We start from the raw sequence: 24,816 nt of genomic DNA on the forward strand, positions 1-24,816 counted from the left end.
TATATTTGCATCTCCAACACAAAAGCATATAATTAGGGTGACAATGTAAAAGTTAAAATTCAGGTAGCTCAGAAATGTACTTACACATCAGAACTCATCCACAGAAGGCCATGGACATCATGAAACCATAACAGAGCATCAGCTTAGCCACACAAAACATAGATATCAAAATCATCATCAGAAACAGGAAAGTAAACGCAATATAACATACAAAATATGGTAAAAATCTCATCAAAACAGTTCATCCACTCCAAATGAAACCCCTAACATTTGCTGAACCAAAATAGGGAGGGAAATAAGATGCAAATATTGTTGAAAATTATTATGTAGATATTACCCATTTAAAATAAAATCCTTCTTCTAGTGCTTCTTATCCTTCAAAGGGCCCCTTGGGATTTTACTCAGAACCTTGGCATCAAATACAGCATACTGTTTCTTGATTTCTCTCGTTGCCTTCTCCCCAAATGAGTCTATTTTGTCCTCATATTTCTCATACACCAAAGGCACAGTATGCAGAAGCACAAATACTGCAAATCACATCATAAATAAAAGAAAGAAAATCAAAACATAAAAATAATTCAAGAGGGATTTGCATACATACCACTAAATTGATATAAATATGTATATATTTAATTAACACTGGAATGCTGGAGGAGCATTTAAATGTATGCCACACAATTCTAATGTATTTACCAAACCTAACATGCAAACATTCATATTTGCATGCATACCACTCGGATATTAATATCATGTCAAAAATACCACAAGTATTATCTTTTTAAAAGTGAAATACACCTTTCTCATGCATAGGTTTATGACGCCAAGTTGGTATAAGTGTAAAGATCAAAATTGGGGTGTTAAATATGTATAAATACATAAGAAGTGTGTGTGCATGTATGTAAATTTATTTTTACTTTTATTATTGTGTAGGTGACCATGACAATAACTTCAAAGGCTTTAACCAACCGAACTAGTTGATAATCACAAATATCAGTTTGAGTTGAGCATGAGCAGCCTGATTCATACTTCAAAATTTATATTTATTCGCATAAAGATCATAACTTCTAAATGGCACAAAACTATCAAAAAAATCAACTCATCTAGCATGAAATATATATTTTCATGTATACATTTTAATATTTTGGATGTCATTTAGATACTAAGCTGTTAAATAAGTAAAAAATAAAGATCCAGATGTTAGATGTATAAATATAAAAAAATTAAATGTTATGCATGTAAATCTCCCTATACTTTATAAACAATAGCATATCATACATCAGAAGTTTACCTATATAAAACAGAGTAAGGAAACTGCAGGAGCTCCCAAAAATGGAAATAACCCATAAACCAGCAATCACCTGAATAAATCAAGAGCTTGAATGGGGTCAAACAAAAAATTTAAAAAAAAAAAAGAGCACAAAATATCTAGTAGTAATCAGTTCAGCTGGTTTGAGCATAAACATACAGCAAGAAATTTCTTCAAATCTCGTCCCAAAGCAATTTCTTTCAAAGTAGCGAGGGACCGGTTGATCTCGAACCTTAGAGAAAGCGCAATGTTCACCGCCAGATCTTCAGGAATGCTCACTTGTGGAATATGAGGTGGAGATCTAAAAAAATTAGGAAGTATTCATTATTTAGAATAAAGTGTCAAAATAATCCCCATGCTATTTACTTAAGAGTCATTTTAGATCTAGATTATATAAAAGTGCCAAATTGGTCCTCAGAATCTTTTAACATGGGCTAAGATAACCCCCCACTAAAAGAATTTGGGGACTAAATTGACATTTTTATGGATTCCGGGACTAAATGACTATCTACAAAGAGTCAAGGGACTATTTTGATATTTTTCTCGATTTATTGAAACAATGTTGTGAGCAAGAAATAAATCACAAGGTATCAATAATCTGAACCATATATTACTTGTTGATAAATGTGGTTGCATTAAACCAAAGAAATAGGATTGCCAGCGTGAGTATAAGGGAATGGCAAACCAGAGTGAGTAAATGGTATTCCATCAACTCAAACAGAATCCAGATAGCAGTAGCTCCACCGAGTACTGCAGCTGAGGCCTTCTTATCCCTCCATAGAAACAAATCTGCCTCTGAAAAATATCCAAACAAATATTTCATATTTAAAAAAAAAACCTATTAGCACTTGCTAGTAGTGTTACATTATTTATTGAGATATGCACTCTTTAGAAGAAATTAGAATCAATCGCTTAAAAATAGAATACATAAATTCCCAATCAAATGGAAAAAAAGTTCTAACATACCCTACAAACTAAAATTAAAGAAGACAATGATATGAATTGAGTGGTATGCACGTAGACCTAAGAAAATGACGCTTTGTGGCTCTTGGGAAGCGCCTTTGGTAAGAGGCTTCCATCTCCTATATGGTTACCCAGTTGCAGGTTGATAGGGGAAGTGGGTTTGCATTTTGATGTTCTTCGTCTTATCCCCATACGCTTTGGTGAAATATCAAAGAGCACAAAAGAGCATCAAACTAAAATAGAATTTCAATCAATTTAACCAACCTTGACCTCATGTACTAAAATATTCTTAATGAGAGAGCGAGAGTTTATTATCTAGTATTGCACATAACTCACAAACACGCACAGATCAACTGAAAGCAACACAGTAGAAAGATGAGATTTTTCGCATTAAAAGTCCAATAAAAGGAGCAAAACAAGAAAACCTAGCCCAATTAAAATAATTCCGCATCTGTCAATTAAGAAAATGATGCCTTTTTTGATAATTAGAGAACACATTGATATAACATAACAAATATGCCCATGGAAGACAACTCTTATTGTGTTAATAGGAGTCAAATGATGTTACAATTGTCATCGGGCGACGATGGATGATCAACTTGGTCAAAGAATGAGTAACCAAAAGGACAATCATGGATCTCAAAAAATGGTTGATAAAAAATATCAAAAATCAAGTAACAAAGGATGATCCTCATGGTCACTCACCTAATTGGAAAGAAAATAAAACTTGGTTGCTCTCCTGACAGGATAGCAGACTAGATCACTAAAATGGTGGGCATCGAACATCAAAAACCAGCCATTATTATCTCTCCAACAAAGGACGGCAAAGAAGGTTGAAAGTAAACATAATAGGTGGTTGATTTGGTTGTTCGTCTAAATGAGGGAAATCAATCAATCAATCTAGAATATGGGGCATCAATTTTCGATGGTTGAGGACATCGAGCATCAAACCTTGTCATACATTGATCAAAACAATAAGGAATAACATGAATTTGAGTGACAATCTAGAATACAGAAACCGAGCTATCGAGTTAACAAGATTAGATGGGCGTTGGTAATTGGCAAAATTCGTGAGATGATTAAATAAGAAACGTCAAAGTTAAGCAATGATGGGCGAAAAACTTGATCATTCTCTTGTTATGCATCAAACAACCGTGAATATAAGCATCAAATGCCAAATACCAACATTAGTATGTGTCAGACAACTATAATAGAAACTTTCCCTACTAAAATATTCCACTAAATGAATAGAACGTGACCCATTTATAAATTTATGGAGGGGACTTCCAACCATTTATAGTAAAACATCACGCTATTAGATGATTCAAATAAAACCCCTTCGATCAAAGAAAAAAAATAATAAATAAAATAAAATAAAATCCCTTTGATCATGCCACACTTTCTGCCATATCAGTGTTTAATGAATTAGGAATTTAACAATTTTGGGCTAATAGATTTTGGTTATGAGCATGCATAATTCAAAAGACATTTGAAACCCCAACCCCCACTCAAAAGTCCGAATAGCCTCAAAAAAATTTTGAATCCTAATTAGACCCATTTAGAATTAAGAACAAGTTTTCTTGATATCATTAAGTTTGTCCATTGAATACCACTATCCAGACTAAGTTTCTGATTCATATTAGAGTGCTTAAAAAATTGCATTAAAACTAGTACCTGATTAAGTGATTTTTTTTTGGTGGCATATATGTCGTCCTATTACTAGAAATCAAAATCTTTGAGCCTGAATACAGTTATAGTTTTTCTAGTTTTGGCATTTTGAAGCACATTTTCCAATCACAGTTTTAAATTTACATTCCCGAAGACAGCTTTTAAAGATAATTAATTAGAAAAATAATAATGAAAAAGTTATCATTCAACAAACCATATTTATTGTTGGCAGTTTTTCTTACTACAAAAGTTGATAAAAAGCTATCCAAAACAAAGGCTAAAGTTTGTATCGTAGCCCAATCCACCGACTGGTTAGATGTTGGTAATATAGGCAAAATGTGCATGTGCAAACTTGCGCAGTTGCAATTTTGGTTTTATTTTAAATAAATTTCAAAAACAAATCCTTGAATAAAAGGAATGTAATGTAGCCCTTTAACTTTGTTTTTCAATAATTAACTAAGGTGTTCCAAAAAAAAAACAAAAAGTCTATTTTTCTCCGAATTACTATCACACTTCTATATAGGGGTATATAGAAGAGACCACAAATTTCCTCTCCAAACTCTAGTTTTCCTTTAAGCTCTAACTTTCCTCCAAACAAAGCCAAAAATTGTCCTCCAAAAGGAGGAAATTGTAATAGGTGACTGAGGTTAACTGTTCTTATTTTCCCGCTCTAATCTTCCACTAAAAGAGAGATCAATTGTCCCAATTGCACGAGTTTGAGCTAAGATGGTGAAGGTTTTTGCCCCATTTTAAGGCTTGGAATTTTTTCCTTAAAAAAAAAAAAATTGATCATTTCAAAATTTAATGTCTGACAAGATGGAGAATGATGAACTGATCTGTCATCAATAGCGTGGTAGCCAGATGATTACAAAAGGAGGTTCCTCCAAGGTAGATGGTTTAACTGAGAGTTAAATTTTTATTATTTTTTAATAAATTCTTTAAGGCTTTTTTAACCTTGACATTTTGACCAAATTTTTTTGTTGCAATTTCATTCATATGCGTACACTTCTACAAAAAATTTTCATTACAAGACATTGTTGCTCAACTTTTGGAAGAGAATATGAATTTAATTTTTTTTATGTTGAAATTTTATGTTTACACATATGACAATTTATGTGATCAAACTAACAATAACAAAAAAAAAATTAAATAGATTGTGTGATGAAGATACATCAGGAAGCTCCATGTAACTCATATGCATGTCTAGTCACTGATTCAATAATAACTAACCATATATTCTTTCATCTAATACTTAGTTAAGTAGTTCTTATAAGTTAACCATTTTAAAAAAACCCATAAAAAGATGTTGGATTTTTTTTAAGCTAATTGCATGATCGATCGCTTGGAGAAGAGCTGATGTGTATACGATACGAAGACTCCAAGAAATGGGTATAGCTCAGTGTTTCTACTTAAAATTTATTATAATATTGTTCGAGCTATCATTAACATTAATCCAAAAATAACAAAAACATAACATATAGTGTTTCAATATTTTATTTATAGCTTCCAAAATTATATTTTTTGTATTTATATTTATGTTGAGAAAATTAATTTGTAATACATTTAAGAAAATATAGGCTCTGCTTGACTTTACTGGATGATCATAGGTTTTAACTTCTATGAAATTTTCATTTGCAAGTCAATTGTACATATGATTCTTGATTGTACACTAATCCAAAATAGTACAAATGAAATGGCTTGACATAACCATTTAAACTAGTTGCTAGATATATGTTCCGGTACGAGATTTAGTGAAGCCTGGAGTCAAAAATGCCTTTTTTAGAATCATATATAAGATTCTCAATCTGACCATAATGTTAAAAATTATGCAATCAAGTTCTAAGGTATTTTCTTCTTGTAGTGTGAAGCACATGCTTTAGGGCATTATGAGGCTTCAGCCACAAAACTAAACCACTAAATTAATTTAAAATTAAAAATAACAATGTGATTTTTCTTAAGAATCAATAATAAGTAACATATGACATAAAAAATCAAGCTTGGTTTCCTCTTATACACTAATAAAAAACTTGAGAGGAATCCAAAAGTGTCAAAACAATATATTAAACGTCGTATAGGTACTAAATAATAAGCATAATGTCTAAGACAAACTAAAAAACATAAATAAGAAGTCCAAAATAAACAAATCTGTCCAATCATCAATTTAAATTTAACAAAAAATCTAAAATCATAAACCATGAATTCAATTATCTTTTTCATTCTTATAACTTAGAGAGTCTTCATTAAAATTACCATCATAATTGATTCTTTTCATGCCACTGATTCTTGGCCGTAACAACATCATCACCATCTTCCTAATCATCTTCAATCATCTTCTTCCCTAATCAATAGTCTAAAAAGTATAATTAAAAATAATGATTTAATTGAGGATTATAATTTTCACAACATAAAATTTTATTCTAAAATTATTCCTATGTTTTTCAAATAATAATGAAAATGAAACTTATTTTGATCCTCAACAAACAATTTATCATCAGATGGAATATCGGTGGCAACCAAGGAATCTTCATCATCATCCAAAACACTTTTTCCAAAATTCCATCTTTTATTTATTATAATATATTATGTAAATCAATGAGCTTATCATTAAGTTTCAAGATCTCTCCTCTTGATTAGAAATTGATTACAATTACTTCTCACTTAAAAAGTCTTCATTATAATCATCATCATATTTGTTAACTTTCCCACCTCTCTAATCCGTGTTCTCTTTACAACATCATCACGATCTTCCTCGTTATCTTCAATCTCAATAATCTTCTTCTCTAATCAATAAAGTCCAATAAGAATATTATTAAAAATAATTATTATATTGAGGATTATAAATTTATAACATAAAATTGTCCACTAAAACTTTTTATTAGTTTATTGTGGGCTTGTGTTACCATTGGTTCCCTTGCAATCATGATGGTGAAACTTCAATTTCAACCTCCAAAAATATTTAACATATGATGACATGTCATTACTAGCTAGCCATGGAAACTTCATCATCATCCAAAAGTATTTTCCTATGGAAACTTCATCATCATCCAAAAGTATTTTCCTCCAAATACTTATCTTTTAATTTATTCTTACATGCTGTGTAAACTAATGAGTTATCCTTAAGGTAGTCAAATAATATTCCTCCAAGTAAGAACTTGGTTATAAGTACTTCTGAAAATAATGATTATAGAAAAAAATTTTATTTTAATAACATAAAATTTTATAGCTTTTGTATAACTTTATTGTCAACTTTTGTCATGTTGTTCTTTCTTTCATCAAAAGTTAACATAGAGATCTTACTTTTGTAATCATGGCTATGAAACATTATTTTCATCCTCCACAAATTATTTAGCAATTGATGAATCATCATTTACTAACCAAGGGATTTTTTTTCATCATCCAAAAAAAAATTTTAAAATGTTTTTGAATTTATTGTTATACATTATGTAACCCAATAAATTTATCCTTATGGAAATCAAGTAAGTTATTCTCGAAATAAAAACTTGGACATAAGTACTCCAACTTTGCTTACTGTGGGTTACAAGAATGTAACACTTAACACTTTGAGTACAAATACTTGTAATTCATAATACCATCTGCTAATTGAATCTAACACACAACTAATTAAGGAAACAGAAAAACATGAAGAGTAAAATATACAAATTTAAGAAACTTAACTGCCAAAAGATCAAAAGAGTGGTGTCTAAAGAAACTAGTGGCTATAGTATCTTTAGGTTATTATAATCCAAAGAATCCTTTCTAATTTTCAACACAACCAGTTAAGGATGTCTTCCCTCTCTATTGAATCAATAATCATTCCATCAATATAATGGTACAGCTTAATTTAATCTCAAGATTGGTAGACTTGTTCTTATCAAAATGATATTGAGAGTTTAGATAAAATTTAGTCGAGCAAATATCAATGCAAATTAAGTTGTTATTTTGGAACAATAATCTTCCAAATTGATTTATAATTGCTCTTCTCATCACCTAAGCCTTTTGATATCAACTTATTTGCCTCATCCATAGCATTATAAATGAAACAGATCAAATTGTTGGTTCTTTACTTGCATCAGCCATTCTCAAGACTTGAGTCATTGACTTGTGATAGCATCAACCATTCTTCATCCCTTAGGGGCTAACGAATTCATGATCCACATGATATCATTGCAAAAACTTTTGGAATAATTTTTTAGAGAAATATATAATTTTAAATTGTGGATATTCACTCGTTTATCCCTTCCATACATAGAAAAAAAAAATCCTTAAATAGAAAAGTCCTTATTTTTCACAAAATGATAGACTCTAGATAGTTGACTCAAAATAATTTCCTTTTATTAAATTCATTGATTATAATTAAGGGCTTATTTCAATGCTTTAGATGTAAAGTTATCAGTCTCATAGATAAAGTAATAGAAAAAAAAAAGAAAAAAAATTGGGTTCTCTCTCCAAATTTAACATGGCATTGGATAGTTGATTTTGATTTTCAGTCTCTTTCGCTCGATATGGCACAAAGAATTAGCATTATCATTGTTCAAATTGCCTACTTCAGTGTCCTTATGTATCATCTTCGATGGTGTGGCCTCAAATTCAAATCCAGCCCATACCCAAAAAATATCCCACACATCCTCTGCAACCTCATTTTCATCATTACAAGCCTTCCTCCTTTAGTAATAGTTGGTTTTCTTTTTTTATTTGACGAGTTCACCAAAGATCTTAAAAGATTTTTACCTAAATGATTGGATACGTCATTTAAGGAATAATATACCACCCCAAGAGGCAGAAATATTTTCTTGAAATGAATCTAATCATTCAGATGGTGAAAATCAACAAAATTTATGAATCTACATTAATCAAAGATTCCCCCCTACCTTACAGTAGATGTAGACCTATACATCTTACTTATTTTCATCATTCAAATAATTAAATACATTTCAAGATAATTTTTTACCTCTCAGGTTAATATTTATGTCTTTCGGGGTGGTGTATTCTTGATCAAATGACGAATACAATCATTAAATAAAAATCTTTCAAGATCTGCGATGGACTGACAAATTAAAAAAAAAAAAAAAGCTGATAGATTTTTCCAATAACTCCATTGAGGACAGTTTCTCTTTCCATCTCTAGTACTGACGTGTATTGTTAAATATTTTTAGTATATTTGAACCCCTCACAAACCATGACTACATTTCTTCTTTGTTAGTATATTTCTGTCTTTCAGGGTGGTGTATTCTTGATCAAATGACGCATAAATCATTAAATAGAAATCTTTTAAGATCTGTGATGAACTGACAAATTAAAAAAAAAAAACTGATAGATTTTTCCGGTAATTCCATTGAGGACAGTTTCTCTTTCCATCTCTAGTACTAGCGTGTATTGTTAAATATTGTTAGTATATTTGAACCCCTCACAGACCATGACTACATTCCTTCTTTGTTTGATTTTCCATTCATTCCAATCCTTAAAGTGTCTAACCAATATTTTTTAATATTGGGTCCCCAAACCTCTCATTAAACCATCTCTAATAAGCAAGTTTTAGAACATTCTTTGTTAGACCTCCTTGCATGTGGTTTTGTGCCTTAATTTAGGTTAGGACATCCTAACTTGACTGTTAAGATCTCTGGTTCTATCCTTTACTAGTCCCTTATAAAAAAAATTATTGAATTCAAAACTCTTCGAAAATAAACCTAACACTAAACTCAAACAGAAACTAAAAAATCTTAAAATACCAAAATAATTTCCCATCCTTCCTCAATAAAAATTCATTTCTTTGATTGAATTTTCTTTCGAACAAGTTTGATCTTAACTTTACTAAGATTCAAAGATTTGAAAGTTGATTTCTCGTTGACATCTTCTTTGTAATACATTAGACGAAAGATGTGTAGTCTCCTGAATTGATTTTCCCCTTTGAAAGTAGAATCAACCTGAAACTTTACCTAACTCATTTAGTTCATGGATATGTTCTCAAGTTTGCGATGACATTTGATTGCCTCAAAATGGCTTATGATCATCTTAGCTTTTTTCCACTTTAGACCCCCAATTCACTGTTAAAAAGAAGCCATTGATAGAGTTCAACTTCAAGTCTGAAGAAGAATTTCCTGTCCTAAAGAAGAGGGTTGTTGAATTTCCCCTTGTTATGACTGTCATTTTTATTAATGAAGTCCCTATAATTTTTGGAAATATTAAGTTTGTTGAAGTAATAAATGTGATTCAGTGTCCCGTCAGTTTTTGAAGCTGGGCCATCTTCCAAACTATCCCTGTATTAACCAAGACTCAACGAAGAAAAAAGAATAAAAGGATTTGTATGTAGTATGAAGGGGAAAAGAAAGAAAGAGAACTGGCTGAGAAGAATAATGCCCATGGTAATGAGTCTAACTTACCCGAGAAATCTCCTCTCTTGAAAGGCAGTATGCTTCATCCACTTTCTCCTATAAGAAGAGAAAGACATGCATGGGATAGTTGATTCACTTCCACATCCTTTTGAGTGAGCTTCCAATAAAGAAAGAAAAAGGTCTTGTTTCTCTCGTCTATGTGAAATTTGAGAGAATGAAAATTAGAGAGCCAATGATGCCTTTGTAGGAAGTATTCGAAGTCTCTCAAGAAGTAGTCGGAGCAAGACTCAAAGGAAGCAGTCAGAGGAAGCCTCGCAGAAAGTAGTCAAAGGAAGACTTGCAAGAAGCAATTGAAGGCGAACAAAGCAAAAAAGAAACGGAGGTCATCGCGGAAGCAGAAGATGTTGTCAAAGTCATCGTAGACGTTAAGTAGGTAAAAATGTCAACGATAACGTCACAAGGCGTTGACGATCAGTTCATAAGAAGCAATTGACATAGTCAACAAAATCGGAAGGTGACGAAGATGTTGCAGGGCGCAGATGAGGGTTGGGCTCTATACCATGTGATGGAAAGAGGCACCCTTTATTCCTCATTAAAATCATATATTACAACTTTATAGACACTCCCCTCTCTCCAGATTAGGAACATAACATACTGACATAAAAAAGATCAAAAATTAAATCTCCTCTAATTAGGTTATCTAATATACAAGTTCTATATTTAGTATTTTCCATTAATTTTTTTACGAATTGTTGCGATTAAGGGTGCGAGAAAAAGGAAGAAAGGGCTTTAGTCCTTAGTTATGGCATGAGGGCTTCTAATAGGAAGGAAAGAGAGCTTAGGTTAGGAGCTTTGTACAAATCAGAGGCAGAATCCGTTAGGCTTGCCTAGTGCGAATAGAAAAGAATGAGAGAGAGGGTTGGCGTCTTCAGTTGGAGATTTGGGCGTGTCGAATGGGAGAAAGTATAGCAGCATCTTACAACCCAAAGGGAGGACGGAGAGGTGGCTCTCAATTCTCACGAAATGAAGAGAGCAGACTTCAATTTTGAGGATTTCGAGTGGGAGAGATGACTTCAATTGGGAGCTCTCGAACAGGAAAAGAGAGAGGAGGTCCCGAATGGGAGAGATGGGAGTTTCGAAGATGAAGGAGAAGATTTGAATCGTGGAGGAATTGGGGTGGATCGTGGGTTTCAATCCTTGGGAACTGTAGAGGAGAGTGAAGATTTACATGCATACCGCCCAGACCTTGTACATTTACATATTTAACACTTCTTGCAAAGGGAAAGTGGCATGTATGTAAAATCAATTTTAAGTGTGAAATATATAAATATAAAGGAATTAAGTGGCACATATGTAATTTCCTATTTTTATCTCTTCCTCATTTTAATTTTAATTAATATATAAGTTTTAAGTTTAGTTTATACATTAGGTAGATTTAGTTTTGTATTTTGTTTATTTTTAATTTTAATTCAAGCTTTCATAATAAATTTGTTGAGTTTATATTTTAATTTTAATTTAAATTTTAATTTTGTTTTAATTTTAATGGTTAAAATAAGTTGTGGTTTGGTTATATATATTATATTAACTTTTAGGTATATTTAGTTTTATGTTTAAACTCAATTAAAAATTGGTTTTGGATTTAATTAAACTTAGTTTGATCTTAGTTAAGATTAATGTAAGTTTAAATTTTGAATTCAGATCGATTTGTAGCTTAGTTTAATTAGTTTTAGTTTAAATTAAGTTAAATTAACTTTAAATTTGTAATCAAATAAATCTATATGTATTTATGTCATAGATTAATTCTATATTTCAATTTTAATTTTAGATTTTAATTAGTTTTAATTAAATTTATAATTGTAATTTAAGTTATATGATTTTAATTTCCTTTTTATTTATTTTGATATTAGTATTTTAATGATTTATTATTATTATTGTTATTATTATTATTATTATTATTATTATTATTATTATTATTCTCCAAATTATCATGATCTCAACGCACCCCCAAATGGAGTCCACTTTAGATGCGACAATCCAAACGCACTCGTGCAATCTGTTTCGCAAAACGATGCTCCAACGAAAACTTTTTAGTGGAAGAAGATTTTGTGCATTAAAACATGAGCATACGAATCCACCAAAAAATGATGTCAAATCAGTGTCGAACTCGTTGCATGCTTCTCCAAGCATGACAACGAATGTGATGTAGCTTATGAAATAGACTTCTGAGCACTAAGCTGAGTCGGAGAGACTACGATAGATTTGAATCCATTTTATGTTAAGTATAATTTTAGCTCAATTTAAAGTTTTAATTTTGATTCAATTGAATTGGATTTAAATTTGAATTAATCTTAATTTGAGTCAAGCCCAAACACATCTCAACCAATCCAAACCCTAAATCACACCAAGATAAACCACCTAAGCATATTATGATGAAACCTAAGTCTATATAGAAGAGTCGTGATGAAAATGTGACGACCAAAAATTGAGGTTAACTACAATCTTTGTAAGCCTCATGATGGGGACACTCGTGTGTCTTCTTAGTATCCAAATCCTCCTCAATTACTCTTAGATCCCTTACACATCCTATGAAGCCGCTCCCACTATGGTGTTTTCATAATTGCTTCTGTAATACATCTCGTTTGCATATCTTGTTGCTATGCTCATGAATCTTGTCTCTATGATAGATGTTCTACACAATCTTCGAGTGTCCTATAAATGGACCAACATTGTAAATCAACTTAACATTCTTCGCAACAAACCATTAAATTTACATGTTCTACCATTAAGTTAAACGCAAAATTTTGCCAAGTAGTAAAGACTCTAGAACCATCCCATCATTTTCAACACTAATAACATCAACTTCCTCTCCTTCACTACTTATGAATCTTTCATCTTTGGCCAAACTCAAGCACCCGCTTTCGCACCTGCATCTTGGTCTCATGCATATGGACCCTTCTTCCACAATAGGTGCTCCTTTGCCTACAGCTTCATCTACACCAATGTCTTTAAGATATATGGGACCTCAATAATTGACCACTATGTCCGTGAGTTGTGCATGCCCTCTATTTGATATTACATTAGATGAGCCCATCAACATAAGCAGCAACTATACTCACTATGAAAACTCAGACATTCATCAAGCCAAGTTCATTTAACAAGGAAAATTCGAAAACCCTAAGAAAAGAAAACAAAACAAAACAATAATATATGCAAAACACTTCTTCTTCTAGTGGTATTTGTATCCAAGCATAAATAGATAAATTTCTAAGTAACTTATCTACATATATAGGAAATTCAAATCTATGTATGATGGCTCGAGCAGATTAAATCCCTTTCTACTATCACTGCATATTTGTTTTCTTTAGCATTGTTGTGAACATGTTTCCATCAACAACACTTAAATTTACACGGCAAACTTCTTGAAGTGTTGATGCAAGACATTAAATGAATACTTTGATGTTTCTATGAATTAACATTTTACAATTTGTTTTAAAGTGATGCAAAATTCCATAGTTGAGTAGTACATGAATTTTTCCATCACCATTGCATGGATTTTCATGCAAGGAATTATTTTTTGTTGATTGGGTTAATTGGATAAGTTTGTAAATAAAAACTAAGAAGTTACAACTAAAAAATTTTCCTGTTGAAGCTTTTGGAGCCATCAGCCTATGTGAAGGAGGAAAGCTTGTTGAAGAGATTAATTGGACCTTTGGAGTCATCAAGCTTGGTGAAGGAGTTGAGCTTATTGAATTTATTAATTAGATTCATCTCTCTCTTTATGAAAGAAGTGATTGATCACTTCAGAATTCAATAATCATCCTTCCTTGAAATAAAATTATGAAGAGATACATTACAGAAAATGAACCAAATATTATAGTGCAGAAAACAAAGAGACAAACAAAAGAAATTAACTCCGCGTTGAACTCCTTAATTATTACATATTTTGTAATGTTTATTGTTGACCTCGCTTTTGGTTGAGGTGTAGTTTTCCCCTCCTTATTAGCCTCGGATCTAGCCGTAAGACCTTTCTGTCGACTGCTCCTAGAAAACTAGTGAAGGAGCCCTCCCCGTTAGCAATTCTGGACTTTTCTTCGCTCGACTTAACGTTCCATTTAATAGTTTTGACCACTATTGTTTGGCAGACAAGGCTACTCTGAAGGAACTCAGGGAGCATTCCTATAGGACTGCCGGCCTTAGGATTGACTTTACTCGATGATTTGGCACTGTTGCGCTCTTCGCCGTCCTGTTTAATCGAATTCGAGCCGAGTTTTTGACGTGATTCGGGTCGCGACGCCTTTTTGGCCCGATCGACGACGAAGTTGCCCGAACGACTCCGGATGACGAAACGGACTGCGTCGATGCGTCCAGAACATCGATTTTGCCTAAGGGAGACATTCGTTCCACCGTGACGACACGTCTGGGAAAAAATACGTATTTAAGTGTTAATTATAATAATAAATAATATTTTATTATTATTATTATTATTATTATTATTATTATTATTATTATTATTATTATTATGACTAATACCTTATATTAATCCTGACCTAATTTCATTACCTCCCCCCTGCCCTCTGCTAAGTTTCAACCCCATGGACCCCTGCCCTAGCTTCGGCCCGCTCGGCTCCACCTAGCCCACTCCTTCGTGTCGTTGGCGTCTTGTTCCCGCCCTCGCCTCGCGCAAGCGGGATGATCCCGCAACCCATCCCCTTATCATTGTCGTGGATCTTATCCCCTGCGAGGATCTCATCCTCCTCTCTCGAGCCGCCCATATGGGGTGTCTGCTCTGCTCGTTTCCTCGAGCCGTTTACGAGCTTTCGATCGCTCCTCCTTCTCCTGTCTATATTAAGCTTTACTTAGAGCATTTAGAGGAGGCCGAAAATCTTTAAGGGAAGGGAAAACTCTGTCATTTTCTTTTCTCACTTATTTCTTCAACTTTCTGTATTTGGGTTGGATTCTTCTTACTGTTGGAGAAAGGATTGGAGTTGAGAAGTGCTTTTAAAAGTTCTGTGTTGCTTTCTTTTGCTGCAAAGAGGTACTTATCCCCTCCTCTGTCCCTCCTTTCTCTCGGTTTTGCTCGACCAGGGTTGCTGGGAGCGGCATTCTTGGATCGGGTACGGCATGCTGGTTCGGCATATCCCATGAATTTTGCAATATTGGATTTATGGAAGTTTAATGCATTGTTCAAGCATGTGTTAATTATCTACCTATGTTCTTCCCATATGTGCTGAATGTAGACGGAAAGCCTACTCTTATTTCTATCTCCTGCTACTCTCTAACTCGAAACATGTGCTATAAAAAAGAGGAATTTCTTTAATTTAAAAAGTCCTATAAATTGTTTTGGTGACTCGTTTTAACTCATGACTCCTCATGAGGCATCCTTTTGTTTAGACACCTGTTGGAAGTTGTTTCACGCTTGAAATACTTAAATTGGGGGCCTAAATATACTCTCTGTGTTATTGTTCTTGCTTAAGGCATATAGTGGCTCTATATCTTGATATTTCAAAAGCTTGTGAGCTGTTCCTTGGCTTTGAATGGCTCGATTTTGTCTCTTGAAATGACCGGATTTTCTCTATTAAAGCTTGGATTTTAATTTATGCTCAGGCCTTGTCTTGGCCCTGAATGGTTCGGTTTGTGGGTACTCGGTTTTCATTGCAGGAGCATGGGATGTTGATTTTTGTTAAGACTTTGAAGCTTCTTTGCTAGCTTTAAGGGTCTCGCTTTGGCCCTTGCTGATTTTCGATTTGTTTAAAAGTGGTTGGATGTTAATTTATGTGGAGACCATGATCTTAATTTCTGTTGGAGCTTTATTTTTGGCCTTGAATGGCTCGGTTTTAGCCTCAATTGGGGCTCGGTCTTACCTGCTCTAGCTCTCGACTATTGCCCGACTATGAGGCTTATTTTTGTTTGATTTGGGGTGTGGCTTTGTTCACTTTGCCCCAGTTGGTTTTTGGTTTGCCTAAAAAATTGTTGGATCCCGACTTGTTATCATATATTGCACTTGATTAGCCTTTAAAGCTTTGATTTGATCTATTTAGGGGCTCGATTTTCACCTTGGAAGGGTTGGAGGCTGGGCTCTGGATTGAGATCTTGTCTTGGGTATGTGAGCTTTACTTCTTAACCTTGAGGGATTTATTTTGGCCTTATTTGGGAGCTCAGTTTGCTTGTTTTAGCTCCTACCCGAGAGTCTGTTGTGGTGTTTATTTTTGCCCCTGCTCCATAGCTATGGGAAGCTTCGGTTTTATTTGCTTTAACCTCTATTTGGGAACTCGGTGTTGTCTTGTCCTGCCCCTACCCGAGAAGTGGCCTGGGTTTTGATTTTTGTTTGTCTTAGCTCCTACCCGGGAGCCTGTTTTGGCGTACTGTGTTGTCCTTATTCGAGGACTGTTGGCTGGTTTTGATGGATTGGTTTGGAAGCTTATAAAGCTGCAGTTTTGATATTTGTTTGGCTCCTTGCCGTGGGTTTGTGAAGCGGTTGAGTTAGCCTCCTTTTTGGTCCTACCCGTGAGCTCACCATTGAGATTTGCTCCTCTTGCAGTCCTTACCCGTGATATGATTTAGTCCTGCTTGTTAGGGATTTAGTCCTGCTTGTTAGGCTTGAACTACTGGGATGGTTGTAGGTGGATTGAAATTATGATTATATTTTGCACTCTCTTATGTATATTAAAGATCTTTATATAGCTAGTCTGGCCTGCCTTGACCGTGAGCTTCTTGTGTCTTGGGTTGCCTTGGTCGTGAGCTTCTCTTGTTCTTTGGGTTGCCTTGACCGAAAGCCTAGGTGGTTGTTTCCTCTTTTTTTAATTGAACCCGGCCGTAACCACTTATTTGGCCCTGTGGAAAGATTTTAGGTTCATGTGATATATGAGGCTATTGGTTAATTCGACAGTTGGAAAATATTAATTTTGATATGGGTTTGGATATCGGCGTTAGGAGGTCATTTTGACTTGGGTTGATCCACTTATGAAAACGTGAGAAAATGATACCCTTTCGAATTGATTTAAGGATCTTCGGGCTTTCCTTTTCAGGCTTTTTCGTCACGAGTTTTGAGAGTTGATTCATTCTTTGTTCTTTTCGATGTTTTAGGTGAATTAGTCCCTCCTCTCTCACCCTATTTTTGTTATTTTTTTCCTTGCTTCTTAGTTCAGTTTTTTATGCTTATGTCCGATACATAAGTGTCCACGTATAGCCTTTTACTATACGTAAAACCATCAAGCAAGGTCACAAGTAGGTCGATTTTGTTTTGGGGCTTAGGGCGGTGATAACAAAGGCACACCGGAGATAGAGCAAAATCATATGTCATCCTACGACATCGGGATCCGATTCAGGAACCCATCAGGATCCGATTCAGGAGCCCGGTGAGTTGTAGGATGACAATATCATTCACCGACACAAGACTAGCAGGAGTTGATCCGAACCTTCTTAAGTTGTTGGTAGCCTTATATCCGAAAGCGCGATCGACTCGTGGACAAATATTCAAAATTGATAAAAACAAATTTGATAAAAACAGATACACTTTTTTCTAAAACAAAAATACATTTTTCACTACAAACAAAATTGATACAACCCACTTTTTGCATGTTTGAAGCTTGCATGTTTGACATGTTTGAAGCCTATGTGCATGCTGAAAATATAAATTTTAAATACATTTTAAACATCGATTTTCCACCTGTTGATCATCTGTTCGGGCTAAGGAGTACCCTCCTGAGTTAGGTTTGATAGGACACCCTTCTAGTTGAGTGGCGGGCTTTATACATCCGGGTGACCGAGTAGCCTTCGACCCTCGAGTACTAATATATAGTTGAGCCTAGCCCCGACCCGAGTGCTTGCGATCCCCCTCTTCAGATTTTTTTCACATGTTTTCTAGGGATTTTTTTGGACAAAGCACTTGTGGCCTCTTTTCGGGATTTTTCAGTGTTTTCTACGATTTTAATCGATTTTTCGGTTCGTCGATTTCCTCGCATTTCTCTTGTCGTGAGTCTTTTGACGATCTTTCTCGAGATTTCTCGACGACGTTTCTTTGTTTTCGTTTATATAAAACATTTCTGTCTGTTTTCTCAAGCTTTGTTGCTTGTACTTGTTGCATCAATTACACCTATGGAACAGCGGATTTCCCAAGTATACAAATCTGTTTTATGTTTACAGTATGTTATTCTCTTATAATCACTTCCCTGCTGTACCTTTTTTTACTTTTCTTTACTCTTTACACCGCATGTTGTACTGTTTTATTTACTGCATACTCTACTGCTTCTCTTGTGTTACATATTCTACTGTTATGTTATACACTATACAATTTCAGCATATTATTTATAAAATATCTGAAGAACTACAACTATAGGCCGTTGGATTTGACATCATAACTTGACACCCTAGAAAACTTAAACTCGTCACGACAATGAGCTTGAAACTAGCACGGTGGGCAACACGACCATCTTCAACAGCAGAACATGTTTTCCCCAGCTAAACTATTCATTTCCTAGAAATTAAAACAACAATTCATAGAATTTCGAGGTTGTTCGCCTAGCGCAACATAAATGCTCAACCTTTTCTTTAGACATTTGTATAGCTCTGTTGTACGATCTAAGCCCTAACTCGTTTTAGGATTCTGATGTTGTCGTTCATTACGACCTAAATCCTCACATCTTTCGGGCTGTTTGTGCGATCGTTTCACACGAATATAAGCCCCAATTAAATAAAATTGACAGGATGAAACATTTGAATAATTTCTCCTCAAAACTGAAGTCAAACCATAGGGTAGACTAGGAAGTCACCGAGGATCTTCTCTGGATCTGCGGCATCTCCTAGTTCTTCTTTCTTTGAATTTTGTAATAAATGTTCCAAACTTGAGTCATTCCCCTTTCACACCTCTTTGCCCGATTTCGTTGAAAAGTCTCATTCTTTTGAAGTTCTTGAAGATAATTTTTCCTGATTTTTATCGAGAGCATTCTTAAGTGACTTCGGTCATTTAAGGTGTAATTAACTATAGAGGTTTGCACTTATAGAAAGCTTTTTCGAACCTAGCTTAAAATAAACTCTATTTAATTTTTCATATTAAATAGGGGTATTTGTTAGCAAATAAAACGGTTTCGCAGACCAAACGAACGTCATGTATTTCTTAGTTTATTTGATCTAATCTCATCCTCAAGTTTTGTGTTTATCCCTCGGGATAGATATTGGGTTTGAAGTAGAATGCTCTTTCATTTAAATTATAAAAAATATGGGGTCAATTTAATTTTAAACTTAAATCTATATGTAAATTAAAGCGTCATTCCGAAGCGGGCGACGGGATTTCGATTTCGGTGACCGACAGCTTCCTACGGGCAATTCCGCCCCCAACCCTACTTTTTATCGCCGACACTTATATATAAACATGTGGAGTTTGGAAATTATTTATTTGTGTTGTTATTAATGTGATAGGCAAAACTTAATGTTATACTCCTTATGGAAGGTGTGATAGTCCTTCCAGTAAAATGATGATTAGAATTCCACTCACATCCTCCATCAAAAGCAAGTTAGAGGAGCCTAGAAGATGGACAGTGGGCATCCACAACTGAGGGATATTGAAGTTCAATAGTTACTAGGCATAAAATGACAAGCGACTAGAAATATTGAAAGGCAGGCAAAGGTAGGTAGTTGATTTGTCATTCTCCTAATACGAGAGGAGATCAAGAGCTAAAGAATAGAGTCAAACATCAATGGAAAATGGACATCATACATCAATTATAAGTATGTATTGGTTGATGGTGTGTAGTGCCATGGATATTATAACAGAAGTTTGATTTCTCTGAGCTCAAAATTCTACCTTAAATGTGTAAAAATAAAAACTATTCATAAATTAGTTAAGGGGCATATCAATTATTTATGTCAAATATCTAAATACATTATCAGACGATATGAAAAAATTCCATTTGATCATGATATCTTTTGGACATGTGAATTTTAAAATTTATCTATGTTTAATTTGCATAATTAATCTCATCAAAACGCTCAATTCAACTATAAGCGCACACAAAACTCATAAAATACTAGACATTCACATGGCCTTTAAAAGTTTCCAATTACATGTGTCAGTGCCTAACTTACACAATTGGACTTGATGCCAAGCGTTCGTGGTACTTTAGTTTCATCTCATCAATCTTAATTATCTTAACAATAAAGTTGCTTAAAAATAGCCAAAGAATATCAAAATCAATTATTGGGTGTTTTGAGATGTAAAAACTGTGTCTAATATATATTTGATCTAATGACCTTTTTTTGTGAGTCAAAGCTATTATGGATGATGGAGCCAAGAAAACATTAGGACCTTAAATTATTTACAATTAGTTACTATATAAAAAGAAACTATTTACATATTCAAAAGAATAAATTAACCATAAATTACGCACTTCCAATGCATCAATTAGTCACAATTCAAATCACACATACCACCATGCAATTTCTTCAAATCAAATCAATTTCATACTAGCCTGTAGTTAAAAATTCAGAAGGTAGAAAATGAGAAAATTGGAAAAGACAGATTCATATGCTTCCTAATGCCAAGGAATAAATCCCTTCCAAAGACATCCAAATAAGAATTTCAAATAACAAGTTTAAAACAATAAAAGTTGTCAATATTATTTATCAAATTAAATCATCTTGAAAGGAATGTTGCCCGTCTAAAACATAGAAATCACATCGATACCCATCCATGTGTACGCATATGAAAGAAAAAAAAAACAAATAGGTGCAAAGCATACAAAACCAAGCCATCAAACACATGAGCAGCAAAAAGTTCCAATTCATCTTACCCAGATTCCAAACAAGTGAAGTAGAGGACAAGGAACCAAAAAAAAAAAAAAAGAAGAGGAAAGCTGACATCTTGGGTGAAGTTGGCGAATATGGCAAACAATATCATTAAATTTGGCTTCTTTCCTCACCAGTAAAGATAGCCATTTTAAGCATCGCCGTGTAGTTAGGTAAAAACTTTGGCACCCATTTCCGTTACTAGAAAATTTTCTCATAGAAAACTAATGATCAACCATTTGAGCATCACATTACCTAAAATAAGTAACAATTAAAATTTTCTTCTTTTTCAAACAGCATTATTGCATTTCCGGAGAAATAGTAATGTACAGATCGATGAACACTTCGCACATCAAAACCCCTAAAACCTATAACGGTATGGCGTAGAGTCCATCCCAAATTTTAAAGCAGAAAAAAACCCTAAACCCTTTATTTTTTTAAAAAAAACCCATATTCGCATGATCAAAGCTATAAATTAAACATAAGACTAACCACTTCCGCTACCAAAACCCCCAAAAAATTCAAATCTCTTCCGCTTCAATCCAAGCTACGGATAGAACAAAAGACATAAAATAGAGAAAAAATGAAGAGATCCATACGCTTTCCCCCACCGAGAACCTGATGAACAGGCTTCTCCCTGCCAAAGAGGCGGTAGATCTTAGACTTGTTGGACGAATCCGAAGGCCTGCGCTTATCATCATCGGAATCCGACGAAGATGAATCGTGGTGTGCGTGGATCTTATCCGCTATCTTCTCCATCAGCGTCTCAGACTTCTCCGCCATCGCCAAAATCTAAGAATCTCCGATGATCTCTCACTCTCTCTCTAGAATCTTCGATCCAACTCAGTGGACTGGTTCGTTCCCATATATGAGCTCCACATAACGCCGTTAACTTTCTCACACGGTTTCCAATGGCATTTGACGGCGTTTGTTAGCCTAAACAGAAACGTGGCGAGTTCTGATTTGACACGATAGCTTGGAGCTTGAAGTTAACCTAACCACGCTTTCAATCCCACACGACGAAATAAATAATTTGGAGAATTTGCATATAAACACCTGAGATTGTGTTATTTACAACTATTGCATTCTGTTTTTTAGAAATTTAATAAAACGCTAATTCAAAATTTTCATTTTAGGGTCTGGTTGATGCAGCTTGTGCGTCTCAGGATAAGCAGTTTATCATGAAACGCGTACAAATGTAGCAGATAGTGTTTTTAAAAAAGAGCAAACTAAATGGTTAGACGGCGTTTTAAAAAACGCTGCCGCACTTATAAGCTGCCCCAAACGGGCTCTTAATCCAATAAACGCTTTGAATGATTAATTTGTAAATAGCAATATTTTGAGTGTTAAATATGTAATTATACCTAAAAAAAGTCAAACAAAACTTTATTACATCCATCAATGCACTATTTAACAAAATAATGAAAATGATAGAGAATACAAATGTTGATGAGTGATAAGATGTGTAATGAAGCTTTTATATTTACTATGTGTTGTTGCTAATAACTTGCAATCGACACCTAGAAGAAGTAAAACAACAAGAAAGCCGACCAATAATCCGTCTCATCAAAAGCATCATATACAATCTTTACCTATTACATGAGAGTAAGTGAAGCTTCAAGATACAGGAAATTATATTACTTGCCATTATATTGCATCGTGGAAATATCATAGTGTGATCTATTCCGCTAGCATTATTACCCCCTTCGAGCTTATGGGTTTTGGGGCAAACCTGAAGCTTGGATCGCATAATTTAAACTTCTATCTTGGCAACGGTTTAGTGAGAGTATCAGTTGGTCGAACCTGGGTATTAATTTAGTGAATTTGGAGAAAGTCGATTTGAATTTGATCTCCGCTGAAGTGATTGTTGTATTTGAACTTTTCATTGTTTGATAATTCTGCATAAATTTTTTTTTTGGGAATCACGTCAAATACTACTTTCCAAATGTACGGTATAAGAGAGTCGTTAATCCAATTATCGCAATTTTACCATACAATCGATGTGACAATCTTCATTGTAGAAAATAGTCTCTCATCTACAACGGCAACAACAAGGAAAGTTAATGTCAATATAACATGTAAACTACATAATACACACAATCCTTCTTAGTTTAACAAGTTGCTTTGCAAGAGTAGTAAACATATAAGAACGTGTTGTATGTATGTAAATGCCCAATGTTCTATTTAGTCATAAATATATTAAGTACATAAAACACACTCACAAAGTTAATTTTGCAGAAAAATAAAAAAATATTTACAGTGAAGCAATGTTTATATATGCTGCAAATGTGAATGTGGCGAAAGATGAAGATGATGAGAATCAAATTCGTATATTTGTTTATAATTTTATAATCATTTCCTTATGGCTTATTTACAAAATTAATTATAATTTCATATATGTAATGATTTAAATATATTTTCATTAACCTTAGCTATAATCTACTAAGTCGTATTAGCTGCTAATCCTATTTCATTACCGCCGAAAGTTGTATTGCAAACTTTCCTTTTTTGCTTACATATTGTATTATTTTACTTAAACATAATTAAAATCATTAAATTGGGTTAATGTTCTTCAAATTGCTTTACACAATATTGAAACCAGTCATGCTGAAATAATACTTCCATATTGCTGGAATCCAACATTTATTTTGCTGAAATTTAATCTTAAATCTTGCTGAAATTATTTTCAAGTTAATATAATTGAAACTTGCATTTTGTTGAAGTTTAGTTTGAGAGACAGTGATTTAGGGTCAGTATGGGATAGTTTTCTGTTTGTTTTGTTTTTTAGCCTGTTAATATAGTTTGTTTGGAGAATTGTTTTATTGTTGATTTTTAAGAATTTTATGGTATAAATTTATTTTTTTCAATCAGAACCGTTAAAGTATGGTTGTTTGATGTAAAAAAGTTGTGTTATGATTCTTGTGAAAATGAAATAAATTTGTAATAGTCACCGTAATTTTTCAAAAAACAGTTTCTTTTGCAATAATTTTACAACTACTTCAAACAACTGCAGTTGCCCAAAACAGACTCATAATAGAAACTTTGGACGTTAGATATGTGAATACAAAGAATTGATTGGTATGTATGTAAGCCTTGAGCATGATTTAAGCTCGATTTAACCTATATTTATTCAAACAACAAAACGATGACTTTAAATTCATGGATGAGAATTTGAAGCGCGTGAAGTGAAGGTGGAAGGAGGGTGGAAGGAAGCGAGACAAATACAAGGGCTGCCTTATCATCAATGGTTTTGGGCAGAAGTGGAATGGAAGCTCTGATATTGGTAGTTGAAATTTGGGGACTCTGAGGCTGCAACTGCTCAAAACAAACTCTTAGTAGAAACGTTAGGTGTTAGATATGCGAGTACAAGCAATTGATTAGTATGTATGTAAGCACCGAGCATGATTTATGCTCGATTTAACCTATATCTTGACAAACAACGAAATAGTGACTTTAAATTCATTGATGAGAATCTGAAGCGTGTGAAGTGAAGGCAAAAGGCGGGTGGGAGGAAGCACGACAAAAACAAGGGTTACCTTATCATCAATGGTTTTGGGTAGGAGTGGAATGAAAACTCTAAAGCGGTAGTGAAATTTGGGGATTTGGGGGGTCTTTGGAAATCGATCCCGACATTCCTTCCCAACTACCGGGCGTATCGGGAGTGTTATTGTGGTCATGAGGGTGAAATGTCGTGACTTTTCGTCAACTTGTTCAGAGAGGAGAAGAGTTGAGGAGGGAAGGCTCGTGCCCTAACTGGGGGATAAGTAAAGT

At 33.9% G+C, this 24,816-nt stretch overlaps 1 protein-coding gene across 1 annotated transcript; it reads right to left on the reverse strand.

The window, feature by feature from the left end:
• Positions 1 to 181: 181 nt before the first annotated feature.
• Positions 182 to 21,921, reverse strand: LOC110028275 (reticulon-like protein B2). Its single transcript, XM_020730056.1, has 5 exons — positions 21,645 to 21,921; positions 1,921 to 2,101; positions 1,466 to 1,607; positions 1,289 to 1,358; positions 182 to 527 (listed from the first exon to the last, which is right to left on the reverse strand). Exons 1-5 carry the CDS (start codon positions 21,826 to 21,828, stop codon positions 361 to 363), a joined length of 744 nt encoding a protein of 247 aa, XP_020585715.1. The 5' UTR covers positions 21,829 to 21,921; the 3' UTR covers positions 182 to 360.
• Between the last annotated feature and the right edge of the window lie 2,895 nt (positions 21,922 to 24,816).

This window comes from Phalaenopsis equestris, unplaced genomic scaffold (genome assembly GCF_001263595.1).
Source record: "Phalaenopsis equestris unplaced genomic scaffold, ASM126359v1 Scaffold000507, whole genome shotgun sequence".
In the NCBI taxonomy this organism is placed as follows: domain Eukaryota; kingdom Viridiplantae; phylum Streptophyta; class Magnoliopsida; order Asparagales; family Orchidaceae; genus Phalaenopsis; species Phalaenopsis equestris.